The 26,020-nt window shown below is 39.2% G+C and overlaps 1 protein-coding gene across 1 annotated transcript; it reads right to left on the minus strand.

Moving 5' to 3' along the window:
• Positions 1–22,177: 22,177 nt before the first annotated feature.
• Positions 22,178–25,749, minus strand: LOC129276045 (arylsulfatase B-like). Its single transcript, XM_054912485.2, has 4 exons — positions 25,543–25,749; positions 24,875–25,124; positions 24,389–24,558; positions 22,178–23,745 (listed from the first exon to the last, which is right to left on the minus strand). Exons 1-4 carry the CDS (start codon positions 25,634–25,636, stop codon positions 23,477–23,479), a joined length of 783 nt encoding a protein of 260 aa, XP_054768460.2. The 5' UTR covers positions 25,637–25,749; the 3' UTR covers positions 22,178–23,476.
• Positions 25,750–26,020: the final 271 nt, after the last annotated feature.

Genomic DNA, 26,020 nt, shown 5'->3' on the forward strand with positions numbered 1-26,020 from the left:
TGTAAATGTATTTGGAGCCCCCCTCCCCCTTGGGGTCAAAGGGGTCAGGCATGTCGGATGTGATTGGATTAAGTAACGGGAGCTTTAACAATCATGTTGTTTTCCTCGGGGAGCGGAGAATGTGCATGCATACGCAGTGAAATACTGAGTGAATCAAAATCAATGACCAGTGGAGTGTTTCATGAAAGGACTTGTCGGACGTTTTATCAGACAAGTCATGTTTTATCCAGCAGTTATCATAGTAACAGTGCTTCTAAGCCAATCAGAATCAAGGAAAGTTGTCAGATCCGACAACTTGTCGGATGAAAATGTTGATAAAACGCCCCCAAGGTTTATGCTATTATCACTGAAAGCAATGGGAGGGAGAAGTGGTTGGATGGGGAGTCGTCACAGCCAACTCCATCTTCTACAGGATCTGTGAAATTTCCCCAGGGGGTGGAGAGTGTCAATAGATTTGACTGGTAATCAAGGCAATCAAATAAAAGGACTAATAATTGCAATTACAATTGAAATAGAAAGGAGAGGAGGTGTGGGGGTTGTTTCCAATCATTATGTATCCAAGAGATTGGGCAGTTTGTCGGGGAGTGGAGAACGTGCTACATGCAGGGAAGAGTAATCGCGATAATGAATGAAAGTATATATTGCAATTAAACTTGCTAGTCCACCTTCGGATAACGATTCCTATTAACTCTACCGGTTTATTTATATATTTTCTTTTACCTTGTCCTTTTCGTGGTTTTCGATGATATGTTCTACCCGTTTCGAGATTACATGTGTTGAGTAGATCCCTGAATAGGCATTTGTTGATTGTAGACCGTCCCTGAAATCGAGCCCCTCCCATTTCCAGGTTGAAGGGTAGGGTGTACCACTGCCCGCCTCGGTGTGTAGGAAATGATCGCCCTTTCCAAGCAATATACCTGTCATCAATATACCACAGCACAAGTCAACTCTTCCAAAACAAATTCATTTTAATATTTGGAGTATGTTTACAAAGGACACTCTCGAATCTGCTAGCGCATGAGCGTGACCCCCTCCCCCAATTTTGAACAGAGAATCAAATTTAATAGGTCAAGCTCACTGAAGAACATGGCCCTGGTCCTTGTGGGTGCTGCGTGTGTTATTTCCCATAGGCAGCACCCCCTGGAAATCTGGTAGAAAACGAAAGACAGAAATGTAATGAAAATGGACGAAGTTTTGTAGGACCCCCCCTTCAGAATGTTCCTACACAGTGCTTAAATTCACACTTTGTTCTGATCGGAATATAATTTGCGCTCGCATTAATTGTATAATACCTATCCTGTTCATGATTACGAAAAGTACACAATTACAATACTAGACAATCTTCCACTCTCCATATATCTCGTGGAAGAACAAAGTTCACTTTGGGCACTCTAGTTTGCACTGGACCCAGGTTTTGGAATGCACTTGACCCTGACATTACACATGCTGTCAGTTCTACAGTGTTTAAACGATAATTGAAATCTTATTTACTGAGTAACTATGGAAGTGATTCGTAAAGCCTATTTTCGTGTGTTATTTATCAGTTAATGCTAAATTATCAATACGTTTCATCCCCCCTTTCCCGGGCCTGGCTGGTCTCTGTCCTCATGTCCCCTTTTTTTGTCCCTTTTGTACATAAATGTGTCACTCTTCTCTCCCCGCCTCTCTCTTTAGTTATCATATTACATTATATTGCCATTTCTTTGTTGTTTATCCAATGTTCTTTGAATTCGTGATGAGGAACCTTAATTTACAAGCATTGCTTCACTTAGGTCTCCTCGTCTTCCTTTAAAATTATTTCTTTTTTGTCTTAAGCTGTATAATGTATTTAAAAACAATGTTTTCTGCATACTCTGTTTCATGTATCAAACTTAAAGTTGGAAGACAAATAAAATGAACTTATGAACTTAAGTGCAGCTTAGAATGTCAAATTTTTAGGAAGAAATGTCAAAATTTTCAGCTCGCGCTTTGCGCTCGTATTATTTGATTTGATTTTTAATATGTGTAGTCTTCATGGGTCACTGCAAACATTCCTTATAACAGACCCCTTTTCGATCGGGCCAGAACGTTAAAAATATCTGCCCGCGCTGATCTTGCTATATAGCAGTAATTATTTGTTACATACGCATCTTGTTCAGGATCTCAAACGTTGCTCAAAATGTTCAATTTCAGGACAAAATAGATGAAATTTCCAAAAATTCGCGCTCGCACTATTTAATATCGATGTTCTTTTATAAGAATAAAGATAAGAAGTGACTGTATATATATATATGTGGGTGTCCTTGCATGTGTCTGTGTTTAAAAGAACAATGGAAAACTCAATTGTGTCCCCCACCACCTTTTAGGAGAGATTTCAGCCCAAGTCAGCACCCCTACTGAAATAAATCGTTCCCATGCAGGGACCTGATGAAGAAACACCTTTACCTCGAAACGAGACGGATGGTGTAACCCCGGGCTTTTACCGGCGTATATTGCAGGAAGAAGAATTCAAGAGTAACTCTCTTCGCATCTATAGATTTCGCCAAAATGTGCTCGAATTCAGATTCTTTGAATAAACACGAAAAAGTTCACAGCATAACAATAAAATGTTTCATCAAGATCGGTTGTGCACTAAGCAGATTATGACGTTTAAAATGTTTCTTTCAACCCCCCCTCCGCCTCTCCCCGGGGGTTGCTCTCCACGTGTCCTGCTACCAGTACCACCCACGACCGGAAAACGTGTAAAAAGGACCCGCTTTTGGCACAACATGTATATATAAGACAAATATGTAATGCCTGCAAATTAGAAAAAATATCCATATTCGGCTTCATGGAAATCAGATGAAGACCGAACGATGAGTAGGCCTAGACGAATTAATGGTGGTGATTTTTGTTTTACCTGATTGCTAAGAAAGCACGAATGCTTGTAAGCAAACAACCAGAGGACCGACGGCTTAAAGTCCTCTCCGAGGGACATGGTAATTAGGATAAATGTCTTACCAAAGGACACTAGCGCATCTTGTATAGACGAAGTACTTGACCATGAGACCTCACGAAAAGTATAAGTGGGTGTAGACCAATCTGCAATTTACCATGCAAAGGCAAAACCCTTTCTAGGAGCCTATTCGGACCGGGAGGTGTGGGATGGGTGAGCTACAAAGTGAGAATAAACCCACTAAATATATTATATAATATCAATAATCATATCTCTATGTACCTAGAAATGAGTCGAATCCTCTGTTTGTCGGCCAGCATTCTTTCTTGTAAAAGCCAAGATGCCATTTTCCTGCCATGTGGGTGGCGTATCCAGCTTGCTTTAACTTCTGGGGGAGGGTGGTGATGTCAAGGGGTAAACAGTTTGGTTGAGCTGACCAGATGATAGAATGTTGTAGCCCCGTGTGAATCTGTGTTGTAAAGTGAAGTTTGAAAAAAATATGCCATTTTCAAAATTGCCTGCATTATTTTGCTTATCTTCATAATAACAAACATTAAAGTGCACATTTTTCTTATGTTTGACGATGCTTATTTCATATTGTTAAGTCTGCTACAAACTCATACAAATGTAGACTACAGGCGTATGTGCAGGTTCATTTCGTTCATTTTAATAGGATCAAACTATCCAGAGAAGTATCTCATATCGAAGGAAAAACTCTCCTTCCAATCGATGTCACCCCAATATATACCCTGGTGATGGTCGGAACTCGACCACCCCTGGAAACATGTTTTCTGTCATCATATACATCGAGACATTCACTACCTTGGGCCTGTCATTTCCCAGACAAATTTATGTATCGGACCACTTCTGCTGGTCAGTGGAAATAGAGACCCTATTTATTATCTGGTGGTCAAAATGTTACATCTGCCTAACTCTATGACATGTCAGGTCAAACACAGGTCAGGTCTGTGACCGTAACACTATTCCCCCCTCTGAAAATAATGGTATTGTCCCCAATACACTACTCTAAACACAAACTGTAAACCAGGCGAAGTTAAATTCAACTCAATTAAATTCTGGTGTTGTGAAAAATGATACACGACAAAAGTCCAAAGACTCATATTATCTACAAAGAAAAAAATGTACCTGTATGTCATTAAGAGTTAGGTTCCGAACAGATTACAATGTATCAAAATAATATAGTGCCAGACAATTAATCTACATATAAACCCAGAAAATCGATTTGGAAAATCTCAAAGAAAGAATACAAATGATTGAAATTATAACACTGTTAATTCAAAAAGACTGTTAACAGCAAAATCAGCAAAATTTACAGTAATATATAAATGTACATTTATTCATGCTCCTAAATATGATATCAAGAGGGAGTAGAACCTATGCATATCCAAAAGTAGAAAAAAAACACTTGCGAATAGCAAGACAAAACAAATAGTACATAAACCCTCAGAATTATCAACCTGATCAATGTCGTGAATAATTGCAATTTGGAACCTGTTTCAGAGTATAAGTTTCTTAACAATGGTGGATGCAAATTACAGTCATCATTAATTGCCTAATAGGCTTTAAAGAGCAGGTAAACAGCAACCAAAGTATAGGTGGAAAGTATACATGTACATGCACAAGGAAATTAAAAACAGATTATAACCAAATGTTCCCCACACCCCGAAGAAGAGAAAAAGAAAAGAAAGGATATATATGTATATATACAAATGAAGAGCCATTGGAACCATGACATTTCCTAAAATCAGAGAGGTGTGAAACTTGAAAGAAAAAAGGAGCAGATATACTCTCACCAGGGGTAATTTTAAACATGTGTATATATAGACCATCTACAAAATGGCTCAACACAATAGAAACAAAAAGACATTTTAAAACAAAAGGCAATGTGCCGACAGGAATAAGTACTGTAGGCATACATGTAAGACAGCAACAATACATGTTTATACAAATAAAAACATAGCAAACAAAGCAAGTACACATGTACTATCAAGAATTTAACACATGAGAACATTTGCAAGATTAAAACATAAAGCAAAGAAAACTGATACTAGTCCAATAGAATAGAATAGGAGAGAGTGAAGAGAAAAAAAATCTAGAGAGGGAAGAGTCTGAAGAAGAGCGACAATATGTATGAAGAAAACAAAAATCATACGTTCCTCTAGAGACAGAGAACCTACACACCAACTTTCTGTAATTTATCACATCAATAAAACGCAACGGTATCAAGTGGCCTTCGCCACCAACTTCACAACATGTAGCTGGCCTGGATGAAAAATGAGGGAGAAAGAGAGAGAGAGAGGGGGAAGACATACAGACTGCACGCAGACAGAGAGATGTTGGGGGGAAAAATGCCAAAGAGGGTAACAGCTGAGACCATTGGTCAGAACCAGACACATGTAACCATGCCAACAGGAAAGTCGACAGGCAGAAAAAGAAAGAAATTGGATAAAGAGTTTCGTCAAGAGTGAAAATGAAATAGGGATAGGGTTGAAAGAATAATCAGAAAGCCAGAAAAATAATAGCAAATTGGTAACAATAGGATGGCACATACACTGTACTATTAAATCCTAAATAAACATGACATAAAACAATAATAATCTCAACATACACATTTGTATAACATTACTGAGCAAGATGCTACATGTCAAACAAAATATGACATACATTCTTCTTATCGGAAACTTAGTTGTTTGTTTGGACGGAACGGGACGTTGATTTGTTTTGAGTTCCAGATCGCACTTGTTTCTGCATCAAAGTAACCCACCCAGGTATATCGTTGCTGAGATATTGTTTCAATCTGTTATGGTGGATTACTTTTGGTTTTCCTTTGTTTTGCCGAATTTCAAACAACAAATCACTCAAAACTCTTGTTACAACGTATGGTCCCTTCCACTTCTCAGGGTTCAGTTTGGGGCTCAAACCCTTTTGTTTAGTAGAATCCAAACAGTAAACTAAATCTCCCAAGTCAAATGTATTGTGAGCAATCCTCACATCATGGTCTCGTTTCTGTTTCTCCGCAGTTTTGCCAATCTGCTCTCTAGCAATTTGGTAAACCTCTTCCAAGTTTTGTTGTAACTTAACTACATACTCTTCAGGACATGAATATTGGTTGGCTCTAATTCCCAGATTAATTTCAAGAGGTGTCTTTACTTCCCTACCCAACATGAGGTAATTTGGTGTAAATCCAGTCCCTTCATGGACTGTGCTGCGATATGCAGAAGTCAAAAGGTTAAGATTTACATCCCAATCTTTCTGATGTTTACTAACATAGGAGGAAATCATATTGACCAACGTCTGATTAAACCTTTCAATGAAACCATTAGATTGAGGATGATAGCTAGAGGTTCTGGTTTTGTGAATTTCAAAAAGGCGACACATTTCCTGAAACAATGAAGCTTCGAATGAGCGGCCCTGATCAGAATGTAATTCAAAAGGAGTGCCAAATCGGGATATGAATTCGTTAACAATTTTGTTCGCTATCGTCGGGGAGCACTGGTCAGGGATGGCATAAGCCTCTAACCACTTAGTGAACGTATCACCAACAACAAGAACATATTTGTTACCTTGATCAGATTGAGGGAATGGCCCTAATATGTCAATTGCTATACGATCCATGGGGGCGCCTTGTTGGTAATTTTTCAGGGGTGCATGGGGTGTCTTGGGGGGCCTCTTACGAGCACCGCACACATGACAAGCTCTTATGTAATTACGTACTGTATCTTTCATGAGGTACCAATAGTAATTCTGCTTAATCCGACTGAGAGACTTCTTGAAACCCAAATGCCCTGCCATAACCGCATCATGGTTAGATTCAAGTATGGTGTTGACTAAAGACTTTGGTACTACCAATGTTAACCGTACGCGAGATGACCCTTCATCCCATTTCTTAAATAGTACACCATCAATAACTACAAGTTGTTTCCATAGCAACCATAGATGCCTAACTACAGGGCTCTTATCATGAACTTGTTCTCTACCCGGTCTTACTGCTGACTCTGTAAGCCAATGTAATACAATACTGATATCTTTGTCTTGCCTTTGAAGAGAAGAAACATTATTAGCAGTAACTCCAATGTCATTGAAAATATGCGGCCCAGAATTACTCCTGGCATTGGCGGAAGTTTCACGTCCGCAGGGCATATTTAAAAGTCTGTTAGAATCACAATTAACAGAATCTCCTCTTTTTCTGGCTTGTTTCCTAGTGGTTACTGGCCTTATATAGGTTGTAAATGATGGTAGACTGATAACATTACGCATAAGGTTATATCCGGAAGACATTACACTTACAATCATCTGTATCATTATTATTACATAACTAAATACCCACCCAATATCTGAAACATACTGCAAGCTCTCTGGCTCTGATTTCTGCTTGATTTTGGCACCTCTAATTTGCACCGTTGCCGACCCTGCGCTTCTCTTCGCGCCTTCTCCAAAATAACGCGCACTGCAGCGACGCACTCGCTCATTTATCGTTAACGGCATCACATCATCAAGCTCCATGAAATCAGACCAGGCTGCATGTTGTTTCCTACAGTGCTTGCATCCATTACAAGGAAGAGAACTCAACATATCCTTTCCATCATAGCACTCACACATTTCTGGGCTACATGGTACACGAGATAAAGCATCGGCATTCGCATGACTGCGACCTGCACGATGCTCCATCTTAAAGTTGAATTGCGATAAGATTTCCAACCATCTAGCCATTTGGTTGGATGGCTCTCGAAAGGACATTATCCACCTAAGAGCACTATGATCAGTTCTCACCACAAATTCACGTCCAAGCAGATAGTGTCGAAATTGGTTGACAAATGTCACAACAGCGAGAAGTTCCCGGCGAGTTACACAATAGCGTCGCTGTGACTTCGTCAGAGACTTACTTGCAAAAACTATTGGCCGCTCCTGGAAACGTTTCTGCGAAGGATCCCACTGCATCTGCGAAAGCGATGCTCCGATACCAAAGTCAGATGCATCCGTATCTAGTATAAAGGTTCCTTCATTTAGGGGGTATGCCATAACATTGTCACTTGTGAGTGCCCTTTTAAGCTCTGAAAAAGCACTTTCACATAAGTCGGACCATTCAAATGGCACTCCAGATTCAAGCAAGTAATTAAGCGGTCGTGCAATTCTAGCGAAGTCTCTGATGAACCTACGGTAGTAAGAGCACAGCCCTAAAAATGACCTAACCTCTTTCACATTTTTAGGTGATGACCACTCCGCCACTGCTGCTATCTTGTCTGGGTTGGCTTTCACACCATTTGGTGTGACGATGTGTCCAAGGTACAATACTTCAGATTGAAATAAAGCACACTTACTTGGCTTCAGCTTGAGCCCGGCCTTACTCAAGCGTTGGAAAACTTCATCAAGTCGAGAGATGTGATCTTCAAACGTAGGGCTGAAAATTATCACATCATCTAAGTAGATCAGCAATGTTTTCCATTGAAGTCCTTTGAGAACTAGTTCCATACACCGTTCGAACGTACTGGGGGCGTTAGAAAGTCCGAAAGGCATAACATTATACTCGTATAGTCCTGATCGCGTCCGAAAAGCAGTTTTGTGCTTATCCCCTTCCTTAACCTCTACCTGCCAGTATCCAGACTGCAGATCCAAAGTAGAGAAATATTTACATCCACTTAAACAATCTAAACAGTCGTCGATACGGGGTAAGGGGAAACTATCGAATTCTGTTACAGCGTTCAGCTTTCTATAATCAACACAGGGGCGAGTTGTCCCATCCTTCTTTTTCACATATACAAGAGGCGATGCCCAGGGGGATGATGAGGGACGGATGATTCCTGCTTTTAGTTGTTCTCCTATAATGCGTTCTTCCTCATCGTCAAATGCCCGAGGGGGCCTCCGAGCTGGCTGACGGACCGGTTTAGCTTGTCCAGTTTTAATTTCATGCTGCAGCACAGAGGTGCGACCCAAATCATTTGATGATTTCGCAAATGTGTCCGAATGTTTATGTAATAACCCATGAAGTATGTTTCTCTCTATGTCACTCATTCCTTCACTGCTTTTCATATACAGTTCATTGAGACTGGGATGTAATTTGTCAACATTATCACGCGGTATGTTCTCTAAATCACTTTTCATATTTACTCGAGATATTCGGTTGGTTACTGATTTTGAGTCATTCTCGAACTCATCAATTTGCTTGGTAGTGATGATCTCGGTCACTATTCCCACGGTTTGTCCTTTACGCAAAATAACATCCTCGGCAGAGGTGTTCATAATGCGTATCGGCAGCCCGGATTTGATCTGTTCAGAATTGCATAATGTAGCGCCAATCAGGACTGCCTCCTTTCGCAACCCGGTTGACACCGGTTCAATGAGAATATCCTGATCTGGATGTAAAGTTACAGCATTGTCGACACACCCTGCTGCCAATATTTCACAATTTGCAGGCACAGTTATTGAAGATTGGAGAATAACATGTCCTATCGTTGTATCACCTGTTATTTCACAATCGATCCAAACATTGCTAATCTTGATCCCCCTCCTTGCTTCAAATACACAGTCAAAGTGGTACAAGAAATCAAGTCCGATTAGCACATCATCGTGGATTGGTGCCACAAAAACATCCCATGTCAAAATCGAGTTCGCGATTTCAATATGGACGGTTGATATCCCCTTTACATCTAGTAAGCTGTCATCTGCTGTTTTGAGAACAATGTCATTTGTCGGTTTCCGAAGAACAGGTTTATTATCACCACACATTTTATCAAATATTGATTCAGAAACTATAGTTACCGCAGCTCCAGTGTCAATCAATAAGCTTGCCTGAACGCCGTTAACTGCTGCTTGTACATGTGCTGATAACCCATTCGTGTTGCTTTGTGTCACTTTGATGTCAATGATTTCTTTAGCTGGATGAGAGACCGGTATCTGGCCGGATGAGCCGGTCTCCTTTAGTTTCCCTGATTCCCATAGGACACATTCGGAGAGGCTCCCTGGGGGTGTGGGCAGTAGCGCCTAAGATGTCCCATTTCACCACAGTTAAAGCAGGTACGGGTGTCTTGGTAAGCACGTCCTCCCCGTCGTCCTCGCCCTCGACCACGGCCGCCAAAACCATTCAGGCTCAATTTCTCTGCGACCTTCTCTGCGAGTCCATTGATCTTCTCCTCAATAGTCGCGTCCATTTTTGCTTCAAGTTCTGCCAATTTATTCTCAATGACGGAATTAGGAGAAGGGGCAACATTGCGGACTCGATGATCAGGCCGATGTTCATCAGTGACGGAGCGATACCTCTCTACCAGGTCCTGCGCCTCACCGAGGCTTGCCGGCTCCCTCATCCCAATAGTCAGAGCCAATTGCTGGTCCTGCAAACCACGGATGAATTGCCGCAAGGCAATTTGTTCCCTTGTAGCTTCGTTGGCAGTCGGGTAGCCGCGAAGAACAAACCGCCTCAAATCAGCCACGTATACGGACAGGGATTCACCAGGAAGGAGCTTCCTTGTCTCCAGCATTGACAAGAAAGAATTTGGCTTAGTCCTTTCCGCAAACCGCGTTGCCAGGGCCTCTTTCAGGAGATGAAACGAACTAAAAACATCCTCTGGCTGCGTCCGGAAGAGATAGTCCGCTGCTTCCCCTGTCACTGATGATAGAAGGCGAAGCCTCTTCTCCTCCTCTGACCAGGAGCAGGCGACTGCCAAGTTCATGAACAGGCGGATAAAAGTCTCCCATGAGCTATCGCCCGAGAAAGCCGTCTGTCGAGGGAGGGGGACGCTTCCCAACGATACCCGTCCACCTGCCTGCTTCGACTCCTCCTCACACATAGAGTCAACCTCATCCTCGAACTTCTGTCGCCTCCTCGATCTAGAACCCGGCATCATGAAAGAGTTTTACCGCTGCCACCAGTGTTAAGTCTGCTACAAACTCATACAAATGTAGACTACAGGCGTATGTGCAGGTTCATTTCGTTCATTTTAATAGGATCAAACTATCCAGAGAAGTATCTCATATCGAAGGAAAAACTCTCCTTCCAATCGATGTCACCCCAATATATACCCTGGTGATGGTCGGAACTCGACCACCCCTGGAAACATGTTTTCTGTCATCATATACATCGAGACATTCACTACCTTGGGCCTGTCATTTCCCAGACAAATTTATGTATCGGACCACTTCTGCTGGTCAGTGGAAATAGAGACCCTATTTATTATCTGGTGGTCAAAATGTTACATCTGCCTAACTCTATGACATGTCAGGTCAAACACAGGTCAGGTCTGTGACCGTAACAATATCATACTGCCTACTTCCAGTGTCTAAAAATGAGTAAAACTATAGCGCGAGACGTACGTGTATCTCAAGTACCAAACATAATTGCGAAATATGTATCCCTGTAAGTTTAATTCATGTTTTGGAGTTTGGATTACAGAAGACTTAAAAATACAGGGTATACATTTTAGGTACTTTCTTCCACAAATTCGAACAAAGCAAGAAATTTCTCACAAAAAATGCGAGCGAAAGATGCAGTATTTTAAAACAAGTACCCTCTTCTTGCTGCGGATCTATGACGTTAACTTTGAAAAGAAAGCAAATTTCAGCATAATGTCAAGCTCCCCTCCCCAGAAGGGAGGTGAGTCTCACTCTACACACACTCTGTCCCCCCCACACACATGTCTAACTACCTGAATTGTATCCTGTAATATAAACAGGAAATTCCACTACAGTTCTATAACGTACAAATGACATGATCAGGAAAATTCAGAATTTAAGACTTGTTTCATATAAAAGTGTCCTTCTCATCTTGAAGAGTATTTACAAAACATCAAACAGGCTAACATTCTCATTAAAATACTGTTGTGCCATTTATAAGGGGGTTGGACATTACTAAACCGCTATACTGTAAACTCGAACAGATCTCACTGAAATCACCAACTGTTCATTTCTCCTCTCATTTTCTCTGTATAAATCTCTAACTTATTGTTAAAGTCCTTAATTTCCCTCTCTCAGACCAAAGTCTCTTCACGCCAAATATGTAAATCGTTTATCTCTACAAGCGTCTATGTTCTCTCACGTGACAGAGGAGCAGTAAATTAAAGATAAGCAGAGCTGACTTTCAGGTTAGACATGTTAATTTATTAATAAGACGTTCGAAGGATAAGGCACAATCCAACTACACTCGATTGAAATGGACATGGCACTGGGAAGCGGGGTGCTGAAGCACCCCAAAATTTTTCCCTGGGGGTGCTGCATGTGTTATTTTCCATCGAGGGGCATTTTCACGGTAACTGATGTTACACGACACAATTTTACACACTTTTCATTGTGTGTATGATTATCTCTAAAAAAAGCAAACTCCCATCATTTGTTGTTTTAGAGATAATCATACACACAATGAAAAGTGTGTAAAATTGTGCCGTGTAATGTCAGTTACCGTGAAAATGCCCATAGGCAGAACCCCCTGGAAGTCTGGTAGGAATGATAAATGGCAGAAATGTAATAAAAATGAACGGCGTTTTGTAGGACCCCCCCCTTCAGAATTTTCCTATACAGTGTTTGAAATAGTGCTTAAATTCACACTTTTTCAGATCGGAGTATCAAATATTTTCAGCTCACGCTTCGCGCTCACATTATTGATTTTCATAATGAAAATTGTATTTAGAATTCCCAGATTCTGGGTCTAAATCTAAACACGCGCGCGCATGTTTATTCAGATACGCAGCTTTTTTTTTTATTTAAAACGTGCTTACTAGTATTAATTTTCAGATCAGAGTGTCAAAATGTTTATGCTCGCGCTTTGAGCTCACATTTATTGATGTAGAAACATACTCAATTACCCATCCTTATCCTGATTTAGAAAACACGAACAGTGTCCCGTTTTTAGGTATTAAATCTCAATTTTATTTCCGCTCGCACTTCGCATCAATTGTATAGTTATATAGGCCGACCTATCATGTTCATGATTACAAAAAGTGCTTAGAATGGTATTTTTTTTTAAGTTGGAATGTCAACATTTTCAGCTCGCGCTATTTGATTGTTGAAATATGTATCGTCTTCATGGGTAACTGCAAGTCCTTATAACATGTCCCTTTTCGATCAGGCAAGAACGTATATTAAACATATCTGCTCGCGCTCGCAGTAGGCCTATTTATTTGCTACAAATACGCATCTTGTTCAGGATCACAAACATTGCTCAAACTGTTCAATTTTCAGGAAAAAAATGTTTAGCTCGCACTTCGCGCTCGCACTATTTAATTGTATATATAATATGTTCTTTTATAAGAGCAAAGCTAAGAAGTGTGTGTGTGTATGAGTGTCCTTGCATGTGCGTGTGTATATATACAAGAACAATGGAAAACTCAATTGTGTCTCCCCCTGGCCCACCTTTTAGGAGAGATTTCAGCCCATGTCAGCACCCCCACTGGAAAAATATCGTTCCCAGGGCCCTGGAAATGAACTCTAGAAACTCTTCTCAAATGCGATTTACCACCCCTCTTTATTGAGAGCTTGATCGAGCAAAGCATTCTTGAGCTGGTTTCTATCCTAATTCTCCCAGGCCAAGAACAACATTTGTCCTCAGCCTCGGGTCAGTCAGGGGCTGCACGCGACTTTGTCCTTGATGTTGCATAACACAAGGGCAGACGAGCGAGACCCTGCATGGACTTCAGCAAAACAGATCTGTCTTCAGCGTGAGGTCAGGTGAGGTCGCACGCGACCGAGATCTGTCATCGCTCGGCGAGGCCACACGCGACTGAGAGGCTGCCCTTGTCTTTACGGAGGCCCAGGTGGGTGTTTCATAAAGCTGTTCGTAAGTTAAGGCGACTTTAAGAAGTAATGATAAACCTTTCTTACGCGCGTAACCATTGCCAATGAATATACCATTTACCACAATAAAGAATCACCAGTCGTTCTTAAAGCCCCCATCACACTTATTCGGAATCAGCGGGAATCAAGCAGAAGCTGGAACGAAAAAAATATTCAAAAAATCTAGAATTTTTGGGGAGGAACTTATGAATACACAAAACTGGAGTTGAAATTCAGTAAATTGACCAGGTGAATTAATCATCATACACTAGTCAAAATGAACCGCAATGGAGTCAGATTGATAATTCGTGCTACATTCTTGGACATTCAAGGCGCATTCTAAATACTCTGACTGCATTCTGAGTGCATTCGAAATATTTTTGTCATTTCTTTTGGTCGTCCCGAAGGTTTTGGTCATGTTCAAAATATTCGAGGGGTATTTTCAAATGGTGTTGGAAGTAGATTTAAATGATCAACAGGTGGTCGAACAATAGTCCTTTCATTCTGGCCAATTCTGCTTGATTCGGAATAAGTGTGATGGGGGCTTAAAGTCGCTTTATGAAACGGCCCCCATGAAGGTCATAAATAAAGTCTGACCTCAGCTGGGAATGTTGGACGGACGCTCAGGGAAGAACGAGATGTAACGAAGCGGCAACCTGTGCCAAGAAGCAAGAACTATGCGATTTACAAGCTCGAGAAGGCTTTGCTCTCACTGAATACTGAGAAAGTTGAGAGTATATGCCTATACTACTAAAACAAATTCGTTAAAATACTTCCCCATTTCCACAAAACTAAAAATAACCCCATCAAACCTGAATAAAATATCGAATATTAAAAACACTCACCAGTTTCTTATACTTCCCCTAAACTTGCATCTTGTTTCGCTTGTCAAGTTTGTCCATAGACCAAAATGTCCATCATTCTGGTCTGAACACTTTTTTTTTTGGGGGGGGGAGGGGCTTGTCATATTACAGACAAATTCGCATCCGGGAAAGTCTGACTCTGGATTCGCGGCGCCTGAAAGACGTATATTCTAAACTATGCTATGCTATGTTTGGTTTGGTTTTATTTACCTTATAAAAACCACATTAAAATACATTGCACAATATATGAGATTAAATATACATATATAAACATGCACATAAAAATATACGGATGGATCACTCTATTCAGAGCCATTGATACACAGCAAAAACTGTGGTGTTAACCGGTGTACATAGAGGACCACACCAGTTATTTTACACCGGTGTTAAATTGGTGGTGTTAGTTTTACACCTATAAGTGTTATTACAACACCTATGGTTGTTACATTTACACTCTTTGGTGTTATGTTCAATCTCTAGGGTGCCTTTTTAACACCTCAGGGTGTGGTCCTCTATTAACACCAATTGGTGTCAGTTTTAACACCACAGTTTTTACAGTGTATAATTGCTCTGTTCTTCCTAGAGGTCCAGTCCATGTGATGAATTAAACATTAAAAATGTAAAGTGAATTATCAAGTTGTAATTCTTTAGTTTGTTATTAGTTTTAACTTTCCATCTTTATTTTGCTGTAGGTCTCAACTCTATCGATTTGCTGTTTTATGTTCATAGTTTTAGTAAGACATAGGCCTACATGTAGATGCGTGATTTAAGATCTCTGTCATACTGTTGTTCCCGGCTAGACGACGGAGATAAACCCCTCAAAAAAGTTTGGAAATCTGAGTTTGACCAATAATTTCTTCACAGGCCCACTCCGAATTTCACACAATGCATATTTGATATTCAAAATATTATTTAATTCTCTTTAAAATGATACCATGCTTGTCATGATCATGCCATCACGAAAAGAGCAGGATTCAAAAGTGTTGGATGAGGTCTGAATTGAAAAGCTGCAAAACGAGCAGAAATAGTGTCAATATAATGTAGAACCACAACATGACCGTCAAGTTGGGTATATATGCATTTTTTGTGTGCTGAAAGTTGTATTAAAGGGTGTCTACTTCAAGAATCCGACGCGTGCCACTTGGGCATCCTTGGGCCTTTTTTTTTAAATTGACGTCATAGGCCACGCCCACTTTTTACATACCTCTTAAATATGACTTTCATATTTTACGAAATAAACATGTCATGTTTGGTATCAAATTAAAGCTAATGAAAAATCAAATACAATCATGGATCACTGGGTATTTAAATCACGCATATGTCAGTTAAGGGTCAGTTAATATCATAAAAGTTCAAATTGCATCACAAAATGTGATACATAAAGGCGAAAAATAACACGTATAGGTATAGTTTATGCATTTTTTGGTAAAAAGTTAAGTTGAGGGTGTGCATATTAAGAATTCGATGGTTGCTACCTTGGCATCTTGAGGAATTCTATTTGTTCTATGTGACGTCATAAACCGCACCAACTTTTTTACATTCCTCTCAATTGTTACTTTTCTACTGAGCGGAATAAACATATCATGCTTGATATCAAATGATAGCAAATGCAAAATCAAATCCACATAATTATGTGAATCACAAGGCTTTAAAAACGCGTTAAGGCACATTAAGGTCATTTGAGGTCATAAAAGGTCAGGGAGATAGCTCAAGAAAAATTAAGTAGCCCTTAATAGCTGACCATGACAGCAATTTAGGGACTGCTCACTATCCTACAAAATATATTAAAAAATCACGGTCTGAAAATTAAAACGAAAATCAATTAAAATTTTCTGAAAAATATATAGGCCTACCTGATATTTCCCGCTCATCAGTTGAGCCCGCGATGGTGTGCATATCGGCTGAACATAATAATTATCCAATTTGACCCCTTCAGAAGCGAGGTAGTCTAAGTTTGGAGTCCTCATTGCTGGGTTTCGGTACCCGATGTCATTGAAACCGTAATCGTCGGCTAGTATGAACACGATATGTGGCGGTCTCTTATCTACAGGTTGATTGATATAGGTGCGAGATAGACTAAGTACTCCCCCTGATACAGCGGACACTGCCCGCCGTATGTGGTGTTCAAAGGCAAGGAGTAGCAGTAATAGAACCGTGCTTGAGATTAAGAGGAGAGCGAAAGCACGGGTCCTCATGAAGGACGCCATTTTAGTCTTGTTTGTTTTCACGTTTGTCATTATGAAATAGTGGGCCGATCCGACACCACACTGCCACGCACGGAGTTACATTGTTGTTTTGAAACCATTCATGGAACTGGATCTTCCAGTTTCTATCGATAATACGGCGTAGAGGGCAGCATGCTCGGTATTGTCGTGAGTGATTGAGTTCTTGGTACACATGCTGTGTTCGCATAGCTGCTCAATGATGTATTATTAAGTAGAAAAAAAAGAAATTGAAAATGTTTGTCATTGTACCTTTAGTACATCAACACACAATTATTTCACATCCCGAAACATTGAGAATTATGCTTCTTATTTTACATAACTGCTCGTATGACGTCACAAATCAAATACTTATAATTTAAATAACTTTCTTAATCTTTAATGGATTTCCCCCAAAACCTTCACCAATAGTTTGTAATAATTTTTTGTCGCTATTTTAAAACAAACTTTTTGTCAGGGTGAACTCCTCCTTTAAAGTACTTTCAAAAGCATTCTGATTATCTTTTGAAAAGTATAGCGTTTTATTTTTCAACCAATCAATGTGAAAATTAGTAGAATGCAGACGGTCAAGACCTTTTCTAGTCTTTGCCATGTTTGCGCAACGTTAATTTCATTTCATTCATTTATTGGTTTCTGCAACTTTTGTCATAAACACGTTAACAAAGAAAATACAATAATAATACCCGTAATAAATCAACTGACAAGCGAAATATTGAATAAAATTGCATTTTCTATTACATATCGATTTTTAGAAGGTTGCAGGGGTTGCCACTATAAGCGAAGCTTGACTGCATGGCAATCACATAATGAGTTAATGAGTTGAGAAATAATAAATTGGTAAAAAGATATAAGTCAAACTACTAATATGCTATTAATCAATTAATAAATAATAGATTAAAAAATCTATTTTCATATGAAAAAGAACAAAATGAAAAAAAAATTAAAGAAAATTTTCAATATACGCCATGAAGAGCTAGCTCCCTTTGTAAGTAAATGGGGCACACACAAAGCACCACAGCAAACACTGCGAATCACACAAAAGTGGGTACAACCGAGACAAGATCATTGGATTGACTTTAATTGAATTTATTCATGTTAATTATTTCAGTTTTATTTTACCAGGGTATAGCCACTTATTGATTCACAAGAGGGTCCTGAGAACGAGGAAAGACATAAAAACATACATATATACATAAATTGAATGTTCACTATAAACTGAATTACGAATGTGTCAAGTAAATTTAATTGACATTCTGCCTAGTTTCACTAAAAGCCAGATCACGTTTAGCTTATGATCAACTATTCTCAAATGACTTTTTATTTGCGATTTTTAAAAAATCTAAAATGAAGACGTTGTGTAAGCTATAACATTCGAGAACGAAAGGCATTGTATAGACCGGTGGCCCGTTTCATAAAGAGTTACAATTGTTGTCATTTTGGTAATTACCATGGTAACCTTAATTGGCTGCTGAGCCCTGTTGCAATTAAACATGGTAGTTGTCATAATGGCAGAGTTACAACAATTGTAACTCTCTATGAATCGCGGGCCGCTGGGGGGCTAGAATAGTAGGCCTACATAAGAGGTAAAGTTTGTTTTATTGTCTGCGTTTGGCACTTTTGACTATTGTTTTGGGCTCCCAGACTCTGGTGCTCTTCAGCTTGCGGCGGATTTTTTTTAACACAAATTTTCCCCCGAACGTCCGCTCAAAGTTCATTATATATATATATATATATATATATATATATATATATATAATATTCTCATAAGCCCTATTTAATGGGGACATCCCGATAGTCCGCGGGTCCGATAGACCGCGGGTCCAAAAGTCCGCGGGTACGATAGTCCGCGGGGTCTATGTCAAATGATATGACCTTCTAGAATAGATAGCCCTTGTCAATCGCCCCTGAAAACTACCCCGCCCCCCCCCGTGGACCGCATGTTATCTTTATTTGTGCTAATTAATAATAGGCGGATCCAGGGTGTGAGGGGCCCACTATTAGCTGAGCAAAGAAAAAAGGCGGAAAGAAAAGAAAAAAATATGAAATGAGAGGAGAAAAGACAAGGAATATAATTACAATATAGGGTATTTATATTGCGCACATATCCACCTTGTTATGCTCAAGGCGCTCCTATATTACCCGGCTAAGCTAGGCGTTCATAGCGCACACGGCTTTTTAAGGCATTACTTCCTACCGGTTCCAATTTACCTCACCTGGGTTGAGTGCAGCACATTGTGGATCAGTTTCTTGCCGAAGGAAATTACGCCATGGCTGGGATTCGAACCCACGACCCTCTGTTCCAAAGTCCGAAGACTAATCCACTGGGCCACAACGCTCCACGTATGAGAAGGAAGGCGATCGCCTTCGAGTGAAACGAAACACGTATGCTCGATGCTTCTCCGGAAATGGGGTCAATGTAGGGAAAATGTGGTATAAAAATTTTCCCGACTTTTTCTTTAATTAGGGAATAGTTTTCACGGATAGTTTTTTTCGGGTCAAATCTCTAAGTAGGGTCTCGAATATAGTCCAGAAGCACGTGAAAAGGCGGTTATTTTGCTGACTCCTTTAAAAAGGGGCAATAGGGAGTAATATAATTATCATTGGCGGCGGAAGCCAACAAATTTAAGGAGGGGGGGGGGTCCACCTGAAATTTGACAAGCAAAAAAAAAAAAAAAAAAAAAGAAGGTTATCAACTAAAAATTTTTTTTGGGGGGACCATCCCCTCCACCTCACCCCGTCCCCCCGCTTCCGCCGCCTATGATATTCATGCAGGTTCCCTTCAAATATAAAATTTGACACGTCTTCCTCTAACAATAGGCGGTATCTCTTAGAATCAGGAACAATCATACGTGTATGGTTCAAACCCTGAGTGGGGGGGGGGGGGGGGGGGTCCACACGTACACACGTCTCGCAGGCATTTACACACACCCCTTCGCTCCTCAATCCGTCTTCTTTTCAATATTAACTTATTTATTTTTAAATGGATAATGCAATTAGAGAAGCTAACGCCAATAACTGAATTGATATACACTCTGATTTCTTAACAAAACTAAACTCAAAGTTTTATTTTAAACAACCAACCAAATATCTAAAACAGAGGCGTAAATAAACTATTAGTACATGTTCATCAAGATAATCTCTGAACAAATGTTATACACAAATCATATCAACTTAAATTTAAGAAGTAACGAATGCAAACTATAAAGCATATATTGCTTGAGAATGAAACACAAGAAATAAACGAGGAAACGACGTAACGGACAAGATATTTTGCATTCAAGAATATCAACTGAATGAGTCAAAGGTTCTGATTTGCTTTGAACACAATTCTGGAAAAGAAAAATAATAACGAACTTAAAAAATGAAGGCCCGAAATGGATATGATTACAAATTTGCGAGCATGCCTTTTTGCTCAAAAACAAAGTGTATACACAATAACAGGGGCAAAAAATGTTCCAAATATCAGATACATATGTCAAGAAACCAGCATTGTCATAGTGCCGTTAGTCTCAGAGAAAAACAATTATAGTTGATATTGAGGGGGTGTATGGAGCAAGAACTTTTTCCTATGAAATTTGCTCATTTGTACACATTTCAAATAAAAAAGAAATAAATTAAGATGGTATTAGCACTAAGGTGTTGAAGCAAAACCAGCCTACACTAGACAGTATAAAAACAACATCGATTTGATTCAAAATGGTATTAGCACTAAGGTGTTGAAGCAAAACCAGCTTACACCAGACAGTATAAAACAACATCGATTTGATTCTGATTTGGACCATGAGTTTTCTGTTGTGTGGTCATTTGACAAAACGGAGTTTTTGGAGTGTTGAAAGAAAATGAAAGCCCTTTTTTATATTAACAATATACTATACACGATTCTTCTCAGTCTTTCAAAAAGAATGTCGAAAAGGGGAAGTCATCAACATGAAGTTGAACAGCATGCTATAATTGGATTTTTTTTACAGTATGTCTGGATTTTGTGTGTGGTTAACATGCATGGTATTCTGAATGCGGTTACACTTCGTAATTCCGAAGGTTCGTAATTCCGAAGGTTCATTATTCCGAAGATTCGTAATTCCGAAACACGTAAATTGCCTATACCTCGATGTTCGTTAATCCGAAAACGTAAAAGGGTTCGTTAATCCGAACATTTGTGGCGTTATTCGGAAGGTTCGATAATCCGAAAACGAAATAAGGTTCGATGTTGCAAAGGTTCGTTAGCCCGAAAACGAAATAAGGTTCGTTCATCATTTCGTTTTCGGACTAACGGCCTTCAGAATTACGAACCTCACTTCGTTTTCGGACTAACGAACCGTCGGAAATACGAACCTCATTTCGTTTTCGGACTAACGAACCTTTGGAATTACGAACCTTCGGAAATACGAACCTTCGGAATAACGAACCTTCGCAATATCCGAACCTTCGGAATAACGAAGCTTCGGAATTACGAATGTATCCGTCTGAATGCATACATTAAAGGACAAGTTCACCCCAACAAAAAGTTGATTCGAATAAAAAGAGAAAAATCAAACAGCATAACATTGAATGTGTAAAATAAGAAAGCTGTGACATTTTAAAACTTCGCTTATTTCCCCCCAAAACAGTGATATGCACAGCTCAGTGACATGCAAATGAGACAGTCGATGATGCCCCTCACTCACTATTTCTTTTGTTTTTTATTGTTTGAGCTATACAATTTTTCATTCTTTACAAATTTGACAATATGGACCGGCAACTTAACTGAACCATATAGTATTAAACAATGCTAATTCCACGTGTTCAGTTGGCTATTGGACTTAATGGTAATAGACGTGATGAAAATTTACAACGTGGCAATTGGACCATTTGGTAAAAAATGCAATTAGACCAAATGGCTATTAGACTAAATGATAATAGACGAAATGGTTATTAAACAAACTGGCTATTGGACAAAATGGCAATTGGACGATGTGGGTAGTGGACCAACTGATGGTAGACGAAATTACATTGTACCATGTGGTGAGTGAACAAAATGGCAATAATATTCATATAGACCACTGATCTGAATACTATATGGGCGAGGAAGCGTACCGGACTGAAGCCATCGTCCGCCATCTTAGGATCATCAAAACAGCGAACAAAGCTGTTTGTTTTACACGTAGTGGAAGGGATTCTTATGCCTTTTCTCGTGTTTTCGCATCGCAGAAAATAAAAACCTATATCATTTTTGACAAAGCTATTGGCCCTTCTCCATACTCGTAATGCTTATTTTATGGCTCAAAATAGTTCTGTCTTTTCGCATAATAAGTCTGTAATTTATTAATATATTTTACTAATAAAGAGTAATTTGTTTGCTCAATTATTCTCTCTTTTTTCCATGCTCTTAATATCAATAATCTTATTTCTTTCCCTTTTTTCTTCGCTCTTTTCTCTTAAAAAAAATCTATTTATTAGTTTGTTGAGATATCCTTATGTCACAGCTGCAGGTCATATACGTCTTTCAGTACGGTGACGGTGGCTGAAATCTAACTATTTCACCATTTGATATATTCATCTGTTTATGTCATTAAAAGCAGAATTATTATGATTCATTAAACGACTGACGGATGAAAACTGTTCTTCCAGCAGGCCCTGCTATTATTAGAATATAGAATATAGGTTAGAATAAGCTGCTACTCTGCATTTACCTTCTATTGGCAATTTACTATTCATTTTTATTCACGTTTCAAAACGGATAGAGGAACGGGGGGGGGGGGGCGCAAATGCCCCCATTCCCCCTTGGCGCCGCCAATGTCCCTCCACTCGATCTCCCTGCAAACCTTTCTCTCTATCTTCACCATTCACCGACTTACCTCTCTAGTTCATTCTCTCTCATTATGTGAATGGAAAGAACGATTCATGCAAACTGAAGGAACGTCTTTTTGTAATTCCATGACCGGAATATCCTATACACCCAATGGGCCAACACTACTTCGAAGTCACAATTATGAAATAAATATGAAAATTATATCTCCATTGTATATTTTATAATAACAGTTGTTTATTCAGTTATTTATTGCACATTGATCATATTGAGTGAAAGGCAAAGTTTTCAAGATTCAGTGGCTTCTAATACAAAACCATATTCAGACACAAAAAAATATTCCAGATATACGGATTAAAAAAAAAATATTGTATATGCACAAAGAAGAAGCGACACTTTATTTTTAATATGCACCACTGCCAACCACCCCCTAATGAAACACACACACACACACACAAGCAATCAAACATAGGCCGACTGAAAGCCCATGGCGTATAATATATTTTTGTGCATTGTTAAAAATTATTAATTTGTATGTTGAAAATTTTATGAAAGGAATAATGATAATGATTATGAGTCACCGATACATATTCAATGGCGACTCTATAAATCACCGGTTGAGCTCCAGCTGCTAAAAGGCACTTCATGTAGGCTACCGGGTACCAATTTCTCTCATCTGGGATTCGAACCCACAACCCTCTGTTTCAAAGAGAATAGTCAGAACAAATAGATCACAAAGCTCAACATATCAAAACAAAATATAAACTTCACAAAATATTAATGATAAAAACCTACTTTAAATATCGAATATCACGTATTCCTTTCATCATTTTGAAACAGTTTTTTATGACATTGCAGACACTGATTGTACAAATTGATTGTATCTGTTTTTGTAGGACCCTGGACTGATGTGGTTTTATTCCCAACTGTCCCAGACGCCGCCATGTCGGGCAGGGTTCGCCTTCATATCAATATCCGGATACCGCACCGGGCTCGCTCCAGATTGATATGAGTTTAACCTCTCTAGGAGAAAGTTCACTGTCTTTGGTTCTTGGTTCGACAGGTCATGGATCTCTCTCGGATCGTTGGTGATGTTGAACAACCAGACTGATTTTCCTGGTTTGATCTCAGAAGCGATGGATGGCTCGCTCGATTCGGCCGGTGAGTACCATCCGTTGTTGACTTCTGTAATGAAAACCAAATACTATACTAATAAGAAAAATACTTACAGAACAAATCGATCGATTTAAAATATGAATAAACAAATGTAAAACCCCAATCAGGAATATACAATCGCTTAATAAAACTTGTCAGAATCTATATTAAGTGGATTATCAGTGAGGGCTTTATCTTGTTCGAAACTAGGATACGCATCTCCCGATTTTGGTAAATAAACGTGTCTCCAAGAATAGTGAAAAATTATTTTTAACAAAGGCATGTTCAATTCTTTTTAGACTGGCATGTTAGGATACCGCTTCCAATATGGCAGACGTTTCCACGACTTCTTCAGTAGGGGGGGGGGGGGACGTCTTTGATGACTTATCGGCGGCAAAATATAGTGACGTCACGTCCTTTCGCGATATACGAACTTAAGTTTTCATTTTGATATCAAGTCGGGATAGGTGTTTAACAGGTGGGTGTTTCATAAAGCTGTTCGTAAAGTTACGAACGACTTTACGCATGACCTGAACATGTTCTTAGGTCATAACTCAATGACATAGGGATATCACAGAGCACAAGAAAGGATCACCAGTCGTTCGTAAACTCATCGTATCTTACGAACAGCTTTATGAAACACCCACCAGGAACAATTATGATATGAGTTTACTTTGATATCCAGTGACAATCTTCCAATCCTTGTGTCGAAGTGCAGCATATGTTCTGGTAGAGAATGTGTTCTCAAGGTCAGCGATAGTTTCAATGGGCCAATTTGAAGGTGGCGTGATGAGGGGGTCGATATTATGTAATAGCTCCACTCTGGGGGACGGTTTTCCATTACTGTTAAAAAGAAGAATGAAAGAATTTTGATGACAATGATTTAACTAATCAGAGTAGAATTTCAGGAAAGCAACACACAAAGACCCTGGTATAGTTCTTTATGTAAATTGAGGGATGGGGTTCTTACTTTGGCAAACACATTGAAATATCAGCAATCTGGAAGATAAATGCAAAGGACCTCTCCTTCTTTGGCTTAATATTTGATATCTTCATTACTTCAAAAGTTGATAGAAAAACTGGGTAGTGGTCTATATGTTTTACTGGAAATTCTAGAATTCATTCGTAATTTATTCAACATGTTCAAGGGGCTGTTTACCTCAAGGTTTCCCAAATGTTGAATCCATCCAATTCTGATCCATTGAGCGTCTCTCCAGCCACACCTTGTATTAGAGTTGGGTACCAGTCGCTTATATCGATCAGTTCTCGACTGATTGTCCCTTTCATTTTGTCGGAGAGAAGTGGACTGGTGACAAAACCTACAGCACGGACACCTCCTTCCCATAGCGTGGTCTTGGAACCCCGGAGTGGCCAGTTGCTGGCTCCGCTATCAATCCGTCCACCATTATCTGAAGAAAAAAAGTTATTATTACTTATTATTAATTTTTATTTTTACTGCGCTGTCCCTGTTTTGGCCAAAAACGCTTAAAATAAATGAATTATATAATCTTATAACTGAAAACTACGAAATAAATGTTTTTTTTTCCTTTCTCCATTAGCTTTGAAGAGCCATGAGCATCTAATTAAGATGGATAGTGCGCTATACAATTTGTGTATAATCATTATTATCAATATCACATTTATCATTATTATTATCATTATTATTTTCAGCATTACTATTATCATCATCATCGTCATCATCATCATCATTATTATAATTATAACTATTATTATTATCATCATCATCATCGTTATTATCATTATTATTATTATCATCATTATTACTTGAATCTTCATGTTTCTTCCAGAAAAAGGGGCGTGGCTTACCAGATGAAAATACTAATACGGTATCATCCCACAATCCATGGTTCTTCAGCGCCATTGTGATGTTTCCAACGGCTTCATCCATGCAATACGTCATTCCAGCGTAGATTCGTCTTTTCTTATTCTCAATTTCTGACTCAAATGGTTTGAGGTAGCTGTTAGGTACTTGAAGGGGGTCATGTACGGCTTGAAACGACACATACACGAATAATGGCTGTAAATATATTGTTATATATAAGAAGAATTGTAAGAGAAATAACATATGTATATTCATCAATTTGATTATTTTTTATTCTAAGGAAGTTCATTCCATAATAAGAATATTCCAGAATGTCAGTTAAGCTTTGTTATGTACACGCATATTATGTAATGGGGCAGTATAATGTCTGGTATTTCTGTGATTTACAATAGTGGCTGCCAGCAGTGAAAATTGACATCAGGATTAGCTATGTTGTTTACATTGTTCATTTCACTGATGTCA

The sequence above is a fragment of the Lytechinus pictus genome, chromosome 14, assembly GCF_037042905.1.
Source record: "Lytechinus pictus isolate F3 Inbred chromosome 14, Lp3.0, whole genome shotgun sequence".
Classification (NCBI taxonomy): domain Eukaryota; kingdom Metazoa; phylum Echinodermata; class Echinoidea; order Temnopleuroida; family Toxopneustidae; genus Lytechinus; species Lytechinus pictus.